The following is a 21,247-nucleotide window of genomic DNA, read 5'->3' on the forward strand; positions in this document are numbered from 1 at the left end:
GCTGTACCTTGCTGTTTAACAACCACTGGCTGGCTAAAGGAACTGTCTTATTTCTTCATTATGAGAAGGTGTCTGTACTCAAGGGCTTCTTCCTTTCATTATGAGAGTTACTAATTAAAGAACAGGGATTTGCCATTCTAGGCAATGGTTTCTCTTTCCTGAATGTCTGAGTTTGGCTGTGAATTATTGCTAAGGCTCCAGTGTGTTACTACAAAAAGTCTTTTTGCTAGTTTCTAACTCATTGCCTTGTATAAACTCTGGAATTTGTGAAGATTGTGGATTGTTCTTAAGCATGCGTGTGATACATACACACACCGCACACACACATTCTCTCTTACTTTCCTTTTAGTTTCAGCCGACTTTTCAGCTCCTCAAGTAACACTACTAAGAAGCCCGAACCGCCAGTTAACCTGAAGTACAATGCACCAACCTCTCATGTTACGCCTTCTGTCAAGAAAAGAAGCAGCACCTTATCTCAACTCCCTGGGGATAAGTCCAGAGCCTTTGATTTCCTTAGTGAAGAGTAAGTATTTTCCAGACTAATGATTATGCTCTAAATAACAGTTTAGAATATTCTTACCTCTTATCAGATCAGCTATAAGGGTTTGGATGGCCCTATAAAGGGCTTCCCTAGTGGCTCAGAGGATTAAGAATCTGCCTACAATGCAGGAGACCCAAGTTTGTTCCCTGGGTTAGGAAGATCCCCTGGAGAAGGGAATGGCTACCCACTCCAATATTCTTACCTGGGGAATTCCATGGAAAGAGTAGCCTGGCGGGCTATAGTCCATAGGCTGCAAAGAGTCTGACATGACTGAGCAGCTAACACTTTTTGTTGTAAGAGGAAGTTGGCTTCCCATCCTGGGAAAGTTAACCTCTCATGCCTATAAATGAGCATGATAGCCTACCTCAGAAGTGTTAGGATTCAATTATATATTATCTGTGAACGGACACAAAGGTAATTTTTTCTTGTTATTTCTATTTTAGCAGAAGAAGGGAGATAAGCTATTGTTATATTCACTTAATTAAAAAAGGAAATTTCTTTTTCTTTTAGAACTGAAGCTAGTTTAGCCTCACGCAGAGAACAAAAGAGAGAACAGTATCGTCAGGTAAAGGCACATGTTCAGAAGGAAGATGGTAGAGTGCAGGCTTTTGGCTGGAGTCTGCCTCAAAAGTACAAACAGGTAATGTTTGCATATGGTGAGAGCGTCTGGTGGGAAATGCAGAGAGAGGAGTAGGCCTGGCATGAAAGATTCTAAACACACATCCCACACCTGCTGGTTTCAAGCAGCGTGCATTTGGCACATGTTTAGAGAAGCATTAAGGATTGTGATTTTGTTTTCAGGCTGTTTTCTAAAGCCCTACAGTTCAAAAGAAATGTGTCCAAGTTCTGTGAAGAGGGAGAAGGGTCAATATAGGAGGTGGTTGAGTATGGAACTTTGGGATAATGTACTCTGTTTTAATACTGAAGATTTCATTTAAAAGAAAAATAGTATCTATTGTTTAAACATTAAAAGAAGCCTTCCTCATGGAGCCTTTCAAACTGTTAGAACTCAATTCACGTCTTTTAAGAACATATTCCCTACCCCTAAAGCACACACAGAACACACACAGTCACACGCACACGTGTGTACTAACAGGGCTGTGAATTCGTGTATTTTTTCTGAGCTCCCTTATTTTCTCTAACTACCACTTGATTTTCTGCTCATTTTTCAAGTAAGAAAGACAAAGTTAACTTGAACTTGACTTCATAGAGTAAATATGTTGCAGCAGTGCTTGCCCATAAGTTCTATAAGTTCACTTTTGATGAGACTTACCCAGTGTGTCCTTCTCTCCCCTTCCCAATTATTAGATAACCAACGGACAAGGGGAGAATAAGATGAAAAACTTACCTGTGCCTGTCTATCTCAGACCTCTAGATGAAAAAGATACATCAATGAAGGTAAAGTAATCTTGAAATTAAAGGTAATATTACTTTAAGTCTTGATGCATTTTTTTCTAAAACAGGAGTTTAAATTCTACTTTTGTGGGCAAAGTTACTCATTATGTCATTTTAGACTGAAATAGTTTGAATATTAGAGCCCTCTCTTTGTAATCATTACATCTATTAAGGGAATGTGAAGAGTTCTAAACATTTTTAGAGAGAAAATGACTGAATACCATCTTTTTTTTAACCCAACAAAGCTGTGGTGTGCTGTTGGAGTCAATTTGTCCGGTGGGAAGACCAGAGATGGTGGTTCTGTTGTTGGAGCAAGTGTATTTTACAAGGATGTTGCTGGTTTGGAAGCAGAAGGCAGTAAACAGCGAAGTGCATCTCAGAATAGCTTGGACAAGTTAGATCAGGAACTTAAGGTAAGTGCTTGCACTGCATTTGCCCCCGTTTCTGAGACTAATTGTTTAGCTCTTTGGTCTCAGACTGACTTCTAGGTCCAGCTTCTAATTGGGGTTACTATGCCCTTGATTACTCCTCATCCCTGCCCTCACTCTTAAGTCAGTTTTACTAGAGTATATTTTACATTCAATAAAGTATACACTCAAAATAAGTACAAAGAGTTTTGACAAATGTGTGAACCTGTGTAACAGCTATCACAGTCAAGACAGAGAACATTTTTTGTCACTAATCTGCTTTAGCTACTAGTTTTTCATCTACTAATTATTGTTGAAAGGTGATTATACTCTCAGCCTTCCAAATAATCTGGAAGTGAACTTGGAATAGTAGTGTCCTTTAGTGTAATAGCACAGCCATATAAATATTTATGCACATGTCTCATTTTAAACATTGATTTGCTTTGCTTTGCCTGTGCAGGAACAACAGAAGGAGTTAAAAAATCAAGAAGAATTATCCAGCCTAGTCTGGATCTGTACCAGCACTCATTCAGCTACAAAAGTTATCATTATTGATGCTGTTCAACCAGGCAACATCCTAGACAGTTTCACTGTTTGTAACTCTCATGTTCTGTGTATATCAAGCGTACCAGGTAAGAGTAGTTCCTCTCTCCGCACCATCCACAGCTCCTCACTGGTAGAAACTGATTGGTTACTGGAGAGACAGTTATGCATCTCTTCTAGTTTGTGAAGGCAAAACAGAAACTGAGTTCAAATGACTAAGGAGGATATTTTCAGATACTGTGAAAAAAATAATGGAAATTTGAGAAGGGTGAAAATCAGAGGGCCTTTTAGAATTCCATATTAAATACTATGTGATATTAAAACATTGGTTTAAAAATTAAAGGAAATTCCCTGCCAGTCCAGTGGTGAAGACTTTGTGCTTCCACTGCAGGGGTATGGGTTCAATCCCTGGTTGGGGAGCTAAGATCCCACATGGCACCCAGCACAGCAAAAAAAAAAAAAAAGTTGATGTATAGCTTGAAATATTATTCAGCCATATAAAGGAATGAGACTCTGATACGTTCCATAACACAGATTAACCTTAGAAACAACTCAGATACAAATATTGTATGATTCTCCTTATCTGAGCTGTCTATTCATCCGAGCTGGCAAATTCATAAACAGAATTAAATTAGAGATTCCTGGGGTAAGGGTATGGCAATCAGAGAGTTACTTACTTGGTATAGGTATTCTATATGGAGCGACAGAAAAGTGTTGGATGTAGATAGCTGTGATGGCTGCATAATATTGTGAATATAATTAATGCCTCTGAATTATACACTTAAAATGGTTAATATGGCAGACTTTATGTAGTGGCTTAGATCATGAACTCCTTATTGCAAAATTTAGAGGTAAAGAAAGTGGGACAAACCACTAGACTGTTCAGGTATGATATAAATCAAATCCCTTATGATTATACAGTGGAGGTGACAAATGGATTCAAGGGATTAGATCTGATAGAGTGTCAGAAGAACTATGGATGGAGGTTTGTAACATTGTACAGGAGGCAGTGATCAAAACCAAAACCATCCCCAAGAAAAAGAAATGCAAAAAGGCAAAATGGTTGTCTGAGGGGGCCTTACAAATAGCTGAGAAAAGAAGAGATGTGAGAGGCAAAGGAGAAAAGGAAATACACCCATCTGAATGCAGAGTTCCAGAGAATAGCAAGGAGAGATAAGAAAGCCTTTTAAGTGAACAATGCAAAAAAAAATAGAGGAAAAAACAATAGAATGGGAAAGACTAGAGATCTCTTCAAGAAAATCAGAGATACCAAGGGAACATTTCATGCAAAGATGGACACAATAAAGGGCAGAAAAATGGTAAGGACCTAACAGAAGCAGAAGATAGGAAGAGGTGGCAGGAATAGACAGAAGAACTATACAAAAAAGGTCTTAATGATCCAGATAACCATGATGGTATGATCACTCACCTAGAGCCAGACATCCTGGAATGCAAAGTCAAGTGGGCCTTAAGAAGCATTACTCTGATCAAAGTTAGAGGAGGTGATGGAATTCCAGCTGAGCTATTTCAAATCCTAAAAGGTGATGCTGTGAAAGTACTGCACTCAATATGTCAGCAAATCTGGAAAACTCAGCAGTGGCCACAGGACTGGAAAAAGTCAGTTTTCATTCCAATCCCAGAGAAGGGCAATGCCAAAGAATGTTCAAACTATCATACAGTCGCCCTCATCTCATGTTAGCAAAGTAATGCTCAAAATCCTTCAAGTTACGCTTCAACAGTATGTGAACGGAGAAATTCCAGATGTACAAGCTGGATTTAGAAAAGGCAGAGGAACCGGAAATCAAATTGCCAACATCCATTGGATCATAGAAAAAGCAAGAGAATTCCAGAAAAACATCTACTTCTGCTTCATTGATTATGCTAAAGCCTTTGACTGTGTGAATCACAACAAACTGGAAAATCCTTCAAGAGATGGGAATATCAGACCACCTTACCTGCTTCCTAAAAACTCTGTATGCAAGTCAAGAAGCAACAGTTAGAACCAGACACAGAACCACAGACTGGTTAAAACATGGGCAAGAAGTATGTCAAGGCTGTATATTGTCACCCTGCTTATTTAACTTATATTCAGAAGATATCATGTGAAATACCAGCTAGATGAAGCTCAAGCTGGAATCAAGATTGTGGGGAGAAATACCGATAACCTTAGGTATGCAGATGACACCATCCTAATGGCAGAAAACGAAAAGGAACTAAAGAGCCTTTTGATGAAGGTGAAAGACCAGAGTGAAAAAGCTGGCTTCAAAACTCAACATTCAAGAAACTAAGCTCATGGCATCTGGTCCCATCACTTCATGGTAAATAGACAGGGGAAAAAATGTAAACCGTGACGTCTTACTTTCTAGGACTCCAAAATCACTGTGGACAGTGACTACAGCCATGAAATTAAAAGACTCCTGCTCCTGGGAAGGAAAGCCATGACAAACCTAGACAGTGTTTTAAAAAGCAGAGCCATCGCTTTGCCAACAAAAGTCCATATAGTCAAAGCTGTGGTTTTTCCAGTAGTCGTATATGGATGTGAGAGTTGGACCGTAAAAAAGGCTAAGTGCCAAAGAATTGATGCTTTCAAACTGTGGTGTTGGAGAAGACTCTTGAGAGCCCCTTGGACATCAGGGAGATGAAACCAGTCAATCCTAAAGGAAATCAACCCTGAATATTCACTGGTAGAACTGATGCTGAAGCTGAAGCTCCAATACTTTGGCCACTTGATGTAAAGAGCCGACTCATTGGAAAAGACCCTGTTACTGGGAAAGATTGAAGGCAGGAGGAGAAGGGGATGACAAAGTATGAAATGTTTCGGTGGCATCACCGATTCAATGGGCAGGAGTTTGAGCAAACTCTGGGAGTTAGTGAAGGTCAGGGAAGCCTGGTGAGCTGCAGTCATGGGGTAACAAAGAATCAGATACAGTGGAGTGACTGAGCAACAATGTATGTATATTTTACTACAATAAAATTTTTTAATGTGATATGGATAAGAATAGCTTTCTAAATAAAGAGAACTGAAAAGATTTTTTAAATGTTAAATGCTTAGTTTTTAAGTGTGTTACTAATATCTTAATGCACTGTATATACCTAGGCTGTATTAATTTTTAATAGTGGCAGAAATTCATATTTGAAATAGAAATAGTGATAATTAAAAAAATTTTTGCTGACTTGTCAGAATTATATTTTGTTGTTTTTAATCTCATTAGTTGGCTGCTTTAAGAACTCATATTAAGAACAGAAACACATTTCTGACATTTTTTTGGTTTACTTGTGCTTGCATTAGTTATTATTTATTATTGTTGCATTTATTTTCTTAATTTTTTAAACTACTTTCTCAATTTGTGAATTGAGTTTAAATTAGTTTAAATAAAATTTATTTACCATCTTGGCAGTGTATTTGCTTAGATATTTGTCTCACCTTTACTCTTATTTCAAACCTATAGTTGCTTTAATAGAGAAAATGCTACTTATAGAAGTTTACTGAGCTATTTAAAGAAAGTTTATCTTGTACTTCAGGAGCCCGAGAAACAGACTACCCTGCAGGAGAAGAGCTTTCAGAATCCGGACAAGTAGACAAAGCATCTTTATGTGGAAGCATGACAAGCAATAGCTCAGCAGAGACAGATAGCCTGTTGGGAGGCATCACAGTAGTTGGTTGTTCTGCAGAAGGTATAACAGCAGCTGCCACTTCCCCTAATACCAATGAAACTTCTCCAGTGATGGAAAAACCGCCGGGTATGTTTGTCTTCCCTAGACACCATCTGTATAGTTTCTGAGCCTGTCCCAGGTGACTCAGTATGGACTTAAGTTAGATTTTAAAGTAACAGGGATGAAAGAGCTTGAAAGAGGATGCTGTGATGATTGTTAAATGAAATCAAGAATCCTCAATTTTATTATATGGAGAAGAGGGTAAGAGTGGAATTCTGTAGAGGGGTTTTGGTAAGTGATTGGAAGAAAAGCTCAAACTTGGAATGGTTAGCATGCTTTATTTATTTTTTAGAAAAGGAGACAGAAAATAGTGAGATTGATGAAAATGTTCCAACAGCAGAAGAAGCAACTGAAGCTACAGAAGGCAATGCAGGATCAGCTGAAGATACTGTGGATGTCTCCCAGACTGGCGTGTACACAGAGCATGTGTTTACAGATCCTTTGGGGGTTCAAATCCCAGAAGACCTCTCACCAGTGTATCAGTCAAGGTATAAAAATGCGTAAACACCTGAGGAAACCAGAGTGCACATGTAAAGGAACCAAAATGATCTCAAGCAGCCAAAATATTCCTACTAACTGACATTGTTGTGGCGGATTTAGATGTTATTACTTATTCCCACTATGTCTTCATCTGTTACATTGCAGAAGAAAAATCTAGACATATTTTTCCCCTATTTGCTCTCTATTCCTTACAACTTAAAAAAATCTTGCTTATAAAGTATATTGGTCAAAATCCTTACCAGTCAGTGTGGATTAAAATAATGAGTTATTAACAGAATAGAATACAGTGAGTACAATTTTTTTTTAAAGCCATACCAAATATCTATGGATTTTTTAAAAATTGTACTGTCTTCTATTCTATTAATAACTCATTATTTTAATTCCCACTCCTACACCCACTCTATCCACAGAACTGCCCATTTAAATTTCCCATGTGGGTTTTAATGACCTTTTGAATTTAGATTTCTGGCAAGTATTTTATTAGAAAACAATTTGTTTCAGACTTTTCCTTCAAAAGAAAGAGTTGTTTAATTTCCTTTCTTGCCTTCTCTAGACCTTATAGAAAGGTGATAGGGGTATAAAGTCATCTTTTTAAACTTACTGATTCATTTGTCTGTTTTGAATTTGATAGCCCAGTTATGCTTTTTTTTTAAACTAACTGTCCTCTGACAGTCCAAAGAAATAAAGTTTGGGGATAGAATAAAAGCATGTTTCAGTTTATTTATTTTAGAACATTGTTTATAATTAACCCTCCTGTGATGTCTGTGTGTGTGTGTGTGTGTGTGTGTGTGTGTGTGTGTGTGTGTGTGTAGGTATGTATGTGTAGTTTTAAAACAAACCATCTCTCCTCCTTCTATCCGCACAGAAGAAACTCATAAAATTCAAGATAACTATAAGAGAGAATTAACTTTAGTCTGGATATTAACTGCTATATTTCGTTACTGTGTCTTATTTCCCTTTTCTGTGCCTTGAACCTCCTAGTATGTCAGTGTTACTTCTGGTACAATTGCTGCAATATATATATTTATATACCTTTCACTCCTTTCTATTCTCCCTCCCGTCCGCCTCCCATTGCCTTGCCTTGCCTAGCTGCCTGTCTGCCTGCCTGCCTTCCCTCCACCCTCCCTCCCTCCCTTTCTCACTGTCTCTGAAATGTTTAATATAATCATCTAACTTTGGCTTTACTGGAATTTATTTTTTTAACAGTACACTAAAATGTAAAAATTATCAATTCCTGAAAACTGTAGCTAAACACAATAAGATTTTTTTTTCCTTTTTTCCCACAGTAATGACTCAGATGCATATAAAGATCAAATATCAGTATTGCCAAATGAACAAGACCTGGTGAGAGAGGAAGCCCAGAAGATGAGTAGCCTTTTACCAACTATGTGGCTTGGAGCTCAAAATGGGTGGTAGGTATCAAATCTTTTTAATATTAGAAATCTTAAGTCTTTCAATTTTGCTTTAGAAATCTTAAGATAATTAAAATGTGCTACGTACAAATACAAACAAAAAGTGCCTATTAAAGTGAAGAATTTTATATACACACAATTTTGAAGTTATATTGCAACTACCTCATAACTTGGACTTGGACTTGCATTGGTTCTGAGTGGTGAACCGTATGTTTGTCATAGGATGTTTCCTTCATATAATATTCTTGGGAAAAAAGTTAAGTAAACTTAAAAATCTGGGTGATCTAAAAATAAGAGATCCTGTTGTTCAGGAAATAAAAGGGATTAAAAAAATCTCGGGCTGCAGAAAGGCCTAATTTTAAACATAACTTCTGGGAAAACAAGGACAAATCACAGTCTAAAAGCTTAGGAGTTGATAAACACTATAGGACTTTTCCACTTTGTAGTAGTGTGAAGAGTCTTACAAACTTGTGCTTTTCCTAAGGTTAAACGAAATCACTAGTGGATCTTTCCCATAAAGGACTAATACTACAAAATGAAGGTTTGACGTACGTTTCTCTATGAAGGGTCAGACAAGAAATATATCAGGTTTTGTTGCCTTATGATCTTTGTAGCAACTTATTAACTATGCTGTTGAGGTGCAAAAGCAGCCACTGCATTGACAATACCTAAGTGAACTGGTGTGGATATGTTCTAATAATAATAAAACTTATGAACACTGAATTTCATATAAGTCTTGTATGTCATGAAATACTCTCCTTTTGGTTTTTTTTTTTCCCAACCATTTAAAAAATATAAAGACCATTTTTAGCTTGAGACTGTACTAAGACAGGTAGATGGCTGGATTTGGCCTATGGGCCTTAGTTTGCCGCTCCCTGATGTAAACCGCTCTATTATCAGAAATTTATAGCTCAGTAAGAAGACTATTTTTTTAAAAGATTGATAGCCAAGGATTCTGAAGTATGTGGTAATCTGAAACCAACCATGCGTTAGTTCTGGCTTTTCCTTCTTTTTATGTTTCTGTTTGCTTAAGCAGCTTATTTCTCTGCCTTAGGCCTATCCTTTCCTTGTTTTGTCCTGAAATTTTTATGTTACTCTTCTTTTCTTTTGAAGAAACTTTGTGTCATTATTAGATATAAGCAACTACTTGATGTGTTCTCTATGCCTTACCAGTCTTGATTTTGTTCTTGCAGTTTGTATGTCCATTCATCTGTAGCCCAGTGGAGGAAATGTCTCCATTCTATTAAACTTAAAGATTCGATTCTCAGTATTGTGTAAGTTTTATTTTAGAAATTCTTCCTTTGAAAAATATGTATTTTGGTATAAACTAGATTCTAAGACTATTAAAGTTAACATGTACTTCATGACTAAATCAGTATCCATGTCTTTTTTAACCCTCTTTATGAATGAGATTAAAACTAGAAAATAAACCAAGTAATTTTAAGTAGAAGAGAAAGCTTTCTAGGTTGATTCCTCACTGTTCTGAGAGTTCTTTAGCCTGTTGGTGAGAAAACCAATTAAAACCCGTGATATTTGTTTCAGAATATTCTTTACACTTTGTGAATATGCTGATTGGGTGATTGATTTACCAGTCCTTTTCTGTATGTTGACTGTGAAAAGTCAGTTTGTCTCTTAGATCCACAGAGCTGACTCTTTCTACTCAAGGTGTGTGCCTCTGGTCTGTGGACCTTTTGTCTGCAATGAGAGGAGGTTAGAAAGTGAAACAGCTGAGTCACCACACATGCTTCCTATTGAGTCCAGCTGACATTTTCATAACGAGACTTTTCTCAATGAAGAAAAGAATCTGTTCCTTTAGATTCTCCTGTAAGCTCCTCACATCACAGATTGGTCTTCTGAGAACCTCTGAACTAGTTCAGCAGCGTGTGGTGTCTTCTGCACTCCCAAATGGAGAGTTCTAAGACCCCCTTTCCTGTTTGCAGACATGTGAAAGGAATTGTGTTGGTGGCCCTGGCTGACGGCACCCTTGCAATCTTTCACAGAGGAGTTGGTGAGTTTCATGAATATGTAACATGTGTGCTGATTCGTTGCTTTGCAAGAGCATGTTCAAACATATTGACCTCATATGTTTTAAAGAAATGATATTTCATAGAAGAAAGAATAAAGATTTAAACTGAATACTAACCATGTATGAAATGAGTAAATATGTGAGTGCCTGACTGGAGGCATACATTAATCATACACCTCAGTGAAAATTTGTTTACCATACTGAGCAAATAGTCCTTATGGTCCTCTTAAATAATGTGCAATGGAAGTATTTATTTGTTTTATTTGTTTTCTAATCATAGGCCTAATTTAGTGAGAGTACATGGTTTCTTTTGTCCAGTATTTTAAAAGTAATTTGCATTCACTTACATTTGGAATGTTCTTGAAAAGAATTTTTAATTAGCTAAAGTTTAATCATTTTCTTGTCATGTTTTTTATATTCTTCCCCTTTAAAGTAGTGTTTCTACCATCTGCAGACAGAAGGTGTCAGAAAACTGCGCTGAGTGAATTTAAGAAATTGAGTATATAATTCCTTGGTACATGTATAGTCCAAAAGTGATATTTCCTTCCTACTAGATTGGTAGATCAGGGAAATATAAAAATATAGATCCGATATGAGACTTTGGAAAAGCCTTGCAAAAATTAATTTTTTATTTTATTAATTAATTTTTGCAAGGCTTTTCCAAAGTCTCATATCTTTTTGCAGCCTCAAGAAATGTGAGGTAGATGATACTTAGGTGCCTAGAGATTTTTGGTTAATGACTCCATAATGAAAAGAGAGGCCTCTGTTTTACATTGTTCAGGGCCTTTATAGACGGTATCTGAGTTTAATCCGCACAGCAACTTATGAAGAAAATTCTATTGTCATCCTCATTTTGTAGCTGAGGAAACTGAGGCACAGTAGTTACTTGTTCCTGGTCACTCGACTAGTGAGTAGGAGAACCTAGAAAAATGGAATAATAAATGTTTTGGTAGACTGAATTGAAAACTGAGCAAGACAGAATACATTAAATAAGGATAAATGTAAAGTCCTGCATTTGGGTTCCAAAGAGTAGATGGAGATTTGTGTGAAGAGTGACAGTTACTTAAAGGGTGACATTAAACTCAGTACAAGTTAGTTAACATGCTAAACCTCATAGAAATTAGTGTCTAGAGCAGGGCTGGTGATCCTGCTCCACTCTGGTAGAAAGATAGCATGAAATGGATCTAGACAAAATGGAGTTGGGATGAAAGTTCCATAAACAAATGTGTCCAAAACACGAAGACAGGGCAGTAGCAATGAAGTGAGACTTACTCTGTGAGGTTTATTCTGTGTTTCCATTAGGCATAACTATAGATGAAAGAGTGATTATGTACAAGAAGGCAGACTTTAGCTGAGTATGGGGAATATTTTAAGATAATTACAGTTTTCTTAAAATGAAACAGCTGCTTTGTGAGGAATTATGTTTTCCTTCACTGAAATTATCAAGCAAAGCAAGCTTACAGTGGTTGGTTCTCATTTGTAATGAATTTCTTGTCATCACTAAAGTTATGCATAATTCCTAAAGCCTTAGCAGTGAGTTGCCCTTGACTTCTATCTAAGAAGATACACCAAAAATGCAAGTGAGCCAGAGCGATATTATGCCCCAAATAACCTTAAATTCATTATAATACCTAAAATACTTTTGTAAACAGGTAACTTAAAAATAACTAATCACATCACCTCTGTTGAGAGCAAGGGGGTCCAGGTAATGGGTGGCAGGTTGGACCATATGATCTTTGAGATCTCATCCAACTCTGTTTGATTTATATCTGATTTACAGATTTAATTTATAGATTAATGTCTGTAATATATACACTGTATGTATATATATCTGTAATATATACAGCTTGCCTGGGATTAATATCTGTAAATATACACTGAAATACATGATATTTGGTGATACTTCATTAATAAATTTAATTACACACCCAAATAAAATATTTTTTGAGTTAAAATTGAGTAAAAGATGGTATACATAAACTAATAATCTACTCCTTATTTTAAAGATGGACAGTGGGATTTGTCAAACTATCACCTGTTAGATCTTGGACGACCTCACCATTCCATCCGATGCATGACTGTGGTACATGACAAAGTTTGGTGTGGCTATAGGAACAAAATTTATGTGGTTCAGCCAAAGGCCATGAAAATAGAGGCAAGTTAACCCATGTTTTCTGTACTTACTGAATTTATATTACCTGAAATCCCTAAGATTCAATTATTTTCAGCTTTTTTAGAAATTGTTTTCTGAATCTGTGTATTTTGAGGTACTTCAGTGATATACTGGATGAATTCTCAGCTTTCTATGATACTTTATCTCTCTTGCTGCTTTTGACTATGAGTATGGGAAGTGATTTTTTTTTAAAGGAAGGAAGATTCACACATGAATGTCTAAATGTATGTCTGAGTATCTGTAGACCCATACGTGTACTGCTTGAATACGTGGTTCTTGAAATGTTTAGTCATGTAGAGGTGGTTTGGGAGAAGAACTCTCAAGTCTCCCCCACTACTCAGTGTGTATTCAGGCAAATCCATATGTATGTCACAGACTGAGGAATCATATTGCAGTGGGAATTCGTTGTAAAAATAAAAACCTCTTAGCATTGTTGTCTTTAAAAAGTTTTGCCACAATATATAAATTTATTCTAATTGTTTAAAGAAAGAAAAATAGTAGGAAATTTTTAAGGTGGAAGTTCTCCATTTGTCCCAAATCCTGTTTACAAACCTAGAAGTTCCATTTGGTGTTTATTTTTTAGATATATTCTTTACATGCAGGTATATGCTTACATATATAGCACAGTAGGTTCATTTTTGTTTAACTGTAAATAGGATCTTATTTGGGGTCTTGCTCTGGAGCAGTGCAAAATCCTGAGGTCCAATTCCATCTTTTTGTTGAATGCTGTTACATAGAATGAATGTGTCAAGATTGCTTTCATAAGTTGATAGTCTACACAACATCCTTTAGCTCTTTTTTTTTTTTTTTTTTTTTTTTGCAGTATGGGATAATAGCAGTTGTGTATATAAGAGTAAACAATACTTAGGCTCCTCTTTTATTAGGTGGTCTGTCAGATTATTGTGCAAATTAGCACAGTTTTTAAGCACTAACTCCTAGATAACTAAAGTAACATTGTGATTGAACAATCTGTTCTAGAAATCATTTGATGCACACCCCAGGAAGGAGAGCCAAGTGCGGCAGCTTGCCTGGGTGGGTGATGGCGTGTGGGTCTCCATCCGTTTGGATTCCACACTCCGTCTCTATCACGCACACACTTACCAACATCTGCAGGATGTGGACATTGAGCCTTATGTGAGCAAAATGCTAGGTAAGCATCCAAAGCATTTTATCTTTGTCAGTCAAAGAAAATGGTTTATTTTTAAATGATTTCAAATGCTGAGTAGAACCAATGAGTAAGTTGCCTCAGGAATAGTGATCTCTTATCACTGAAACTGTTGGCAAATGATCCATCTACCCTGTGATTCTTGACAAAAACTTAAGATCATTTTTTACTCTTCCTTTCTTGTTCCCCCCCAGAATATCTTAAACCAGTAATACCTTTTTTTGGCCCCACCACAAGACTTTTGGGATCTTAGTTCCCCAGCCTGGGATTGAACCCATGGCCCACAGTGAAATTGCCAAGGCCTAACCACTGAACCACTAGGGAATTCCCTTAAATGAGTTACATCTTTATCTCTACCACTATTCCCATAGGCCAGGTCACTATCTTTTCCTTCTCAGACGACCAGCAGCCTCTGATCTTCCTGTCTCTAGTCCAGTCAGTTTTCTATGTAGTAACCAGTGTGCACATATCACCGTGACATACCTCCATTTATGTAATGCCAGCCGTGCAGAATATTCTTGTCTGTAGGTGAGATTTTTTTTTGTGAGATTATTAGAAGAACTTAAATGGTATGGACAGCTCTCCTTGCTCACTCTGGTCTATCCACACTGACCTAAATTCAGCAGGTTCCTTTCCATTTCAAGGCCTTCACATGGTGCTATATCTTCTGTCTGAGAAGTTTTTCTTAGTCCCTTTTTATTTGGCTTTCAGGTCATGTCTTATAGGTCACATCCATAAAAGACCTTTCCTCATCTTTATTTCCAGCTTTATTTAGGCCCTCTTATACTTTTTATTCATGGACTTATCATTACTGTGATTGTACCAGTATCATCATACTGTCTCTCCCCCTGCAGAACTAAAGCCCCATGAAAAGGGGGCTCTAGACTATCTCTGCTTATTCCTTGCAGTATCCTTAGCACCAAATCCAGTGCTGTTAGCAACATCATAGATGATTTCTTTATGAAGGGAGGTTGAACTACATCAGTGGTTTTTAACTTTTTTTAGAATCATTGCCCTCAGGAAACCTGATGATTGCTGTGTGCCCTCTTCCTAGAATCACACATACATAAACATAGACACAAACCAATTTCAGGAATATACTTTGACCATAGGTTAAAGATCTCTAGCTTAGACTGTTCAAGATTCCTTCAAACACTGCGATTCTATGGTCATACTCTCATTTCTAGTAAGTAGAACTTATGACTAAATGTTGTTTGTCTTAAATGTATTAATATTACCTGTTTAATAATTTTGCTTCTCAAATCCCTAAAAATAAGATCAGTTTAAAATTTCCTTGAAATTAAAAAGTGCATTAATTCTCCCTAAATTGCACGCATATGGTACCCTAAAATTTCTAAGTTACTTTAGACCCAAATATATAAAAAGCAAAGAGTATAGGTTTTGTTAGCAAAGATTTCTTAACCTATGCAAAGAAATTTAAGGCAAGCAAGAACTCTGTCAGCTTATAAAACGGAAGAACATTTAATTTCCCCAATCTAGTAAACTGTTTTTGTTGAGCTTTTTTTTGGTTTTGTTTTGTGTTCTGGTTTATTTGGCTTGGTTTTGCAGGTCCTTAAGTAAATTCTGCATCATATTTCCTAATCCACATTATCTTCCTTCTGAATGATGATATAATGCTAGCCACTTTTAGAGATTTCTTTTTCTATTAGCCATGAATTGTCAGATGATATTGATTGATAGATGTTAGCCATGAATTGTCAGATGAATTGATAGATAATAAAGTCAAATGAGAGTTGATCTTGATTGATGTGACTTCTGGAAATATCCAACCAGCTCTGGTCACAATCCTCTCTATTATATTAGTCCAGCTGTTCTGAGGGACTTGGAACCTAAAACGTCATCTGCTCTGTCTTTTCAATAAAATGTTTTCCCTCCTTCCATACAGGTACTGGAAAACTGGGCTTCTCTTTTGTGAGGATCACAGCGCTTATGGTGTCTTGTAATCGTTTGTGGGTGGGAACAGGAAATGGTGTCATTATCTCCATCCCATTGACAGAAAGTAAGTACGTTTTTAGGGAACTGTCACAGAAGAGTTGTGGGGAATAGCCTTGTCTGAAATCCAAGTGGAAGGAATTGAGCTAAATAATAGAACTAAATTGTCAAACCTGTGGTAATTCAGAAAGTCAAGCTGATGGCAAAGCTCTAACTATTGTTCTTCACTCTTTCTGTGAAACTTACAAACTCTAGCAAATGTATCAGGACTAATATTTACAGTTAAAAGTTTTTCATTTTGATAAACTGTTTTTCTCACTTTGGGAATCACAGTCCTATTTCCTTAAATAATAGTCATAGTCCGTTTTTCTTTCAACCTTATTGTATATACTAGTATCCAGAAACATTTCCTAACTAGCTAATATCCTAGTTTTTCATACCGTTGTGGCAATTCGTTTAGAATATCCCGTTTAGCTTATGAGTTGTGGGAGACATTCTTCCTTAGGACGTCATCAAACACTGACTTTAAGATAAGCTATCTTGTATTTGAAAAGAATGTGAACAAAATGTACTTCGTATGTTTTTTTCATACTGTGTTCCATTACATTGATCACTCATTATATAAGTGATTTTGTGTTGCAGAATTCATGGGCAGGATTTGAGAAAATTGCCATAAAGTAATTTAATAAACACATCAGAATTTAAAACAATTTGAAAATACTACCATAAAATAACGTAATAAACACACCAGAATTTTTAGGAGAAAGGAGGAAGACTGGATGGTGTTACATTTTGAGCCTTTAAAGAACCTAAACTTTTTTTTTTCTCCCCGACACTGTGTGGCTTGCAGGATCTTAGTTCCCCAGCTAGAGTTAGAGCCTGGGTCCTCAGCAGTGGAAGCATGGAACCCTAACCATTGGACTGCCAGGGAACTCCTGAAAGAACCTAAATTCTTGGTCCCAGCTGTATTTTCTTTGCCATTTTTTAAGTCTAATCGCTCTCTGTATTTGGGGGCCTCCGCTGGGTCTTCGTTGCAGCCTGCGGGCTTTTCCAGCTGCAACAAACTGCTCTGCAGTTGCAGCACTCAGGCTTCTCGCTGCAGTGACTCCTCTTGCGGCAGAGCGCAGGCTTTAGAGTGTCCGGCTTCAGTAGTTCCAGGAATGGGCTCCGTAGTTGTGGCACAGGGCTTAGTCGCCCCATGGCATGTGGAGTCTTCTCAACTTGGAATCAAACCCATGTTCCCTGCATTGGCAGGCATATTCTTAACCAGTGGACCACCAGGGGAGTCCCCCCATACTTTTTTTAAAAAATTAAAAAAAAAAAAAAACTGGGGCTGTGCGAGGTCTTCATTGCAACATGCAGGCTTCTTTAGTTGCCCCACAGAATGTGGGATCTTAGTTCCCTAACCAAAGATTGAACCTGTGTCCCCTGCATTGAAAGGCAGATTCTTAACCACTGGACAGCTATTTATAAATCTACGTGTTTAGACCACTTCTTATATCTTAAGAGATTCTAGGATCCCCAGAGTTCATTTCAGTTCTTTATAGATGAGAGTTCCATTTTGGCATAGTCATTTGCACAGGATTTCTTCAAGAAAAGAAGAGAATATTTGCGGTTAGGAAATGCTCTCTAGTAAGTTCTTATTCATTAAAATTGCTTTATAATTAAGAAAAGCAAAATCATAGTAAATAAAATTGTCCTTTTTGAGCAGCGATGTTCTTCAGAGGCTTTGGTAAGATCTTTGTATGTTTCTTGGTATTAAACCAAGTTGGATTTTGTGTATTTAATTAGGAGCTTTGAGCTCCTGAGTTGCCAGATAGAATATGCGAAGAGTGGCAGCTCGTAGTAACCCTTCTCCTCCCTGTCATGCGCCTCTCCATGTCCCCTTTCCTCCTTTCTCACTGTAGCCGTAATCCTCCACCAGGGACGCTTACTGGGGCTGAGGGGTAAGTTCAGATCCTGAGCCACACTCTTCTTCCTGGCTTCTCGTGGCCGCGAGAGGCCGTTCTCACGTCTCTAGACACCCTCTCGAATGTTCCTAAATGTCATCCACTTGCAGTCACTGCATTGCAGCAGGTGTTCTTTTGTTTTTTAATATTTGTGACATGGCCACCAAACTACTGCTCAGCAGCTTAGTCTATTTATCATCTTTTGTTGCAGCTGAAATTTCTGTCAGACTTTGTTTTCCCTCCAATAAAAACACAAACCTCTCTGAAAACTGTCATTAATCTACATTGTTTACTCTTGTTACCAATCATGTTTCTTTCATTCACTTACTGGCGCATGGAATGGGGTGTTTTGTGAGTCTGGTCATTCTAAAATAATTTAACCAACCATCAGTCTGGTGTAAATAAAAGCTATTTTATTGTACTAGATGGATCCTTTTAAGCTCAGCTTTGTACTGTCACACAAAGGAAATATACTTAGCACAGGGAGAAAAATGAAAAGATAAAGTATAAAAATTCTGGTTAAAAGTATACCTGTTTACTTTAAGCTATATAACTGGTTAGTTGTCTAAAATGAGGATTAAAAAACAAAATGGATATACCTGAGAAAGCTGTTTTAACTAAAATGATTTTTTAATTAATAGATGTGTTTAGAAAGTAAACTTAGTGCTAGACTGGCAAAATCCCCTACTCCATTTTACTAAGATACTTAAAAATAACTAGCATGCTATATATCTCTTTTTTTCCAGCTTTGTCTTGAATTGGTATTGCTGCTCTTGTTTTATCTCAACTGGCTGTAGCTTTTAGATAATATAAGGATTAACCAGTAACCTCTTGCATCATTACTATTTTCTAGGGGAAAATATTTGGTGTTTGGTTTTTCTGTTGCAGCGAATAAAACATCAGGAGCATCGGGAAATCGTCCTGGAAGTGTCATTCGAGTATATGGTGATGAGAACAGTGATAAAGTGACACCAGGGACATTCATACCCTATTGTTCAATGGCACACGCTCAGCTTTGCTTCCATGGGCACAGGGATGCTGTGAAATTTTTTGTGGCAGTCCCAGGTGAGTTAGAGTATTCTGTTGAGAAACTGCATGTCCAGTTGAACAATGTGCATTTGAACTGCATGGGTTTATTTATACAGATTCTTTTCAGTAGTGAACACCACAGTACTGTATCATTTCCATGGCTGGTTGAATCTTTGGATACAGATTGTAGTCATGTAAGAACCGTGAATATGGAAGGCTGACTATTAATTTTACTCAGATTTTTGACTACACAGAGAGTCAGTGCCCCAACTCCTGCATGGTTCAAGGACCAACTATAATTGTCTGTCCCTCTATCCAGTCTAATACTAAGTACTGGAATTACAGATAATTCCAGCATAATCCTCGAAATGGTCAATAATGGAAATATGAATAAAGTGCTATAGAGATACTTGATAGAAGCTATCTTAGAATCTCTCTTCCACCCCAAAAACAAACTTGATTTTATTTAAGAGATTTCTTTCACTTTTGAAAAGCAGTACTATTGTTTTGTCACTGCAGAATACGAAGAGTAGTTTTGACCTCATAAAGGAGATTTCTAAGAAGCCCTGTCATCAAGGCTCTATTTAGTAAGAGATGGAAAATGTGCTCTAATACCTTTATCAGTGTTGTGGCAAAGAACAGAAGTAGTCTGGGGGTCTGGGCCTTTGCCGCTTGGTTGGTGTGTCAAGCAAGTTGCTTAACCTCTGATACTCATTTATATTTCCTAAGTGGGTGTGATTAATAGCTGTTCAACCAGCCTTATTTGTTGTAAAGATTAATGAAAGGGCTTTGGGAACTATAAAGTACCATCCAGATGAAGAGTGGCAGTTATGATGTCCAATGGGAAATGTCCCTTGAGAATAGTAAATGATGTTACTGATCAGCTGTAAGCAGGACCTGTGTTTGGATATTTTCCCCCCGTACGACGCAAGTTTAGGAGTTAGACAAAGTTTAAATCTGGCTGTGCCACAGCAACTATGTGATGTTGGACATGGTGTTATCTCAGTGTATTAGTCAGGGTTCTGCAGAGGAACAGAACCAAAAGGGTGTGGGGTAGGGAGGGAAAGAGGAAGAAAAAGGAGGAGGCTGTGGGGAGAGAGATTGATTTAATTTAAGGAGTTGGTTCTTGTGATTTTGGGGGCAGGTAAGACTGAAATCTGCAGGGCAGGCTGAAGACCTAGGAAAGAGGTAAATGTTTGCAGTTTAAGTCTCCCTTCTCTTTGGGAGACATATCTTTTTCTCTTAAGGCCATCAAGTGATTGACCCACCCACATCTGGTAATTGATCTGCTCTACTCAAAAGTCCACTGATTTAAGTGTTCATTATATCTAAAAAATACCTTCATAGTATCTACGCTGGAGTTTGACCAAAATGTATGGAGCCGAGCCAAGCTGACAACATAAGATGAGCCACCACACTTTTTCCTGAGGATGGTCCAAAGATTAAATGATTAAGTGTACCTAGTTGGCACATGGTACCCTAACCAGTTATTCAGTATTCTTAACAACATGCTAATGAGCTTCCTGAAGTGTATGTGTAATATTTTTGTGTAGTTATTTCCTCAAAATAAACTTTTAGAAGTGGTATTGCTGGTTACAGGCCTTTCTTGCTTTAAAGAAAAAAATGCCATAGAGACTCATTTGAGTCTCCTTTATGTTCTTCTAATCTTACTCCCTTCCCTCTTTTCTGTTCATCTATAATCACTATCCTGAAGTTGACATGTATCCTTCTGCCCATGTTTTTGTATTTTTACCACATTGGGACATATCTATAAATAATATATAGTATTTTTTATATTTTTGAACTTAAGTCTTATGTTGCACATATATTATTCTGCAACTTGCTTCTCATTTTTGAGATTTGTTAATATTTATACATAAAAATCTAGTTCATTAAAACTATCCTGTCCATGTCCAACATAAAGTAATTTTTTATAAAGTGTATCATATGTCCTGGTAGCACCTCGAGGGATGGTCTGTGTAGTTTGACCAGAAGATACCAGATCTGTCAAGAAATTACTCCGTGCTCATAGAGATTAGAGTGTGAATAATATTTCGAGATTTCTGTCATTTCATACTTAAAGATTCTATCTTAAAATGTAAATGTTAGAATTATATATTAACCAGTCATTTTATTTGCATCATCTAAATTTAAAATAATATGTACTATTTTTAAATACGAGAAAACGTTTGGATTTGAGTTTTCACATGGTGGCTCAGATGGTAAAGAATCTCCCTGCAATGCAGGAGACATGAGTTCATTCCCTGGGTCGGGAAGATCCCCTGGAGGAGGGAATGACTACCCATTCCAGTATTCCTGCCTGGAGAATCCCATGGACAGAAGAGCCTGGCGGGCTACAGTCCATGGGGTTGCAAAGAGTCAGACACAACTGAGCAGCTAATAACTTACGGATTTGAAATTAATTCAGATATTAATTAT

General features: G+C 37.2%; 1 protein-coding gene across 15 annotated transcripts in view; it reads left to right on the plus strand.

The window, feature by feature from the left end:
• Positions 1–21,247, plus strand: part of SPAG9 (sperm associated antigen 9) — a 156,344-nt gene that overhangs the window by 128,279 nt on the left and 6,818 nt on the right. For 4 of the 15 annotated variants that reach the window (XM_004012755.5, XM_042255788.1, XM_004012752.5 and 1 more), the window contains 15 exons: positions 350–523; positions 1,052–1,181; positions 1,850–1,939; positions 2,182–2,349; positions 2,804–2,975; positions 6,409–6,627; positions 6,893–7,088; positions 8,388–8,513; positions 9,707–9,787; positions 10,454–10,521; positions 12,546–12,694; positions 13,691–13,862; positions 15,784–15,897; positions 17,738–17,776; positions 18,668–18,844. In XM_004012755.5, coding sequence (XP_004012804.3) covers positions 350–523; positions 1,052–1,181; positions 1,850–1,939; positions 2,182–2,349; positions 2,804–2,975; positions 6,409–6,627; positions 6,893–7,088; positions 8,388–8,513; positions 9,707–9,787; positions 10,454–10,521; positions 12,546–12,694; positions 13,691–13,862; positions 15,784–15,897; positions 17,738–17,776; positions 18,668–18,844 — 2,075 coding nt within the window. The remainder of the gene's footprint in view (positions 1–349; positions 524–1,051; positions 1,182–1,849; positions 1,940–2,181; positions 2,350–2,803; positions 2,976–6,408; positions 6,628–6,892; positions 7,089–8,387; positions 8,514–9,706; positions 9,788–10,453; positions 10,522–12,545; positions 12,695–13,690; positions 13,863–15,783; positions 15,898–17,737; positions 17,777–18,667; positions 18,845–21,247) is intronic. The other 11 variants (XM_060395525.1, XM_060395530.1, XM_060395532.1 and 8 more) reach the window with 5 other exon arrangements.

Source organism: Ovis aries, chromosome 11 (assembly GCF_016772045.2).
Source record: "Ovis aries strain OAR_USU_Benz2616 breed Rambouillet chromosome 11, ARS-UI_Ramb_v3.0, whole genome shotgun sequence".
NCBI classification, from domain to species: Eukaryota; Metazoa; Chordata; class Mammalia; order Artiodactyla; family Bovidae; genus Ovis; species Ovis aries.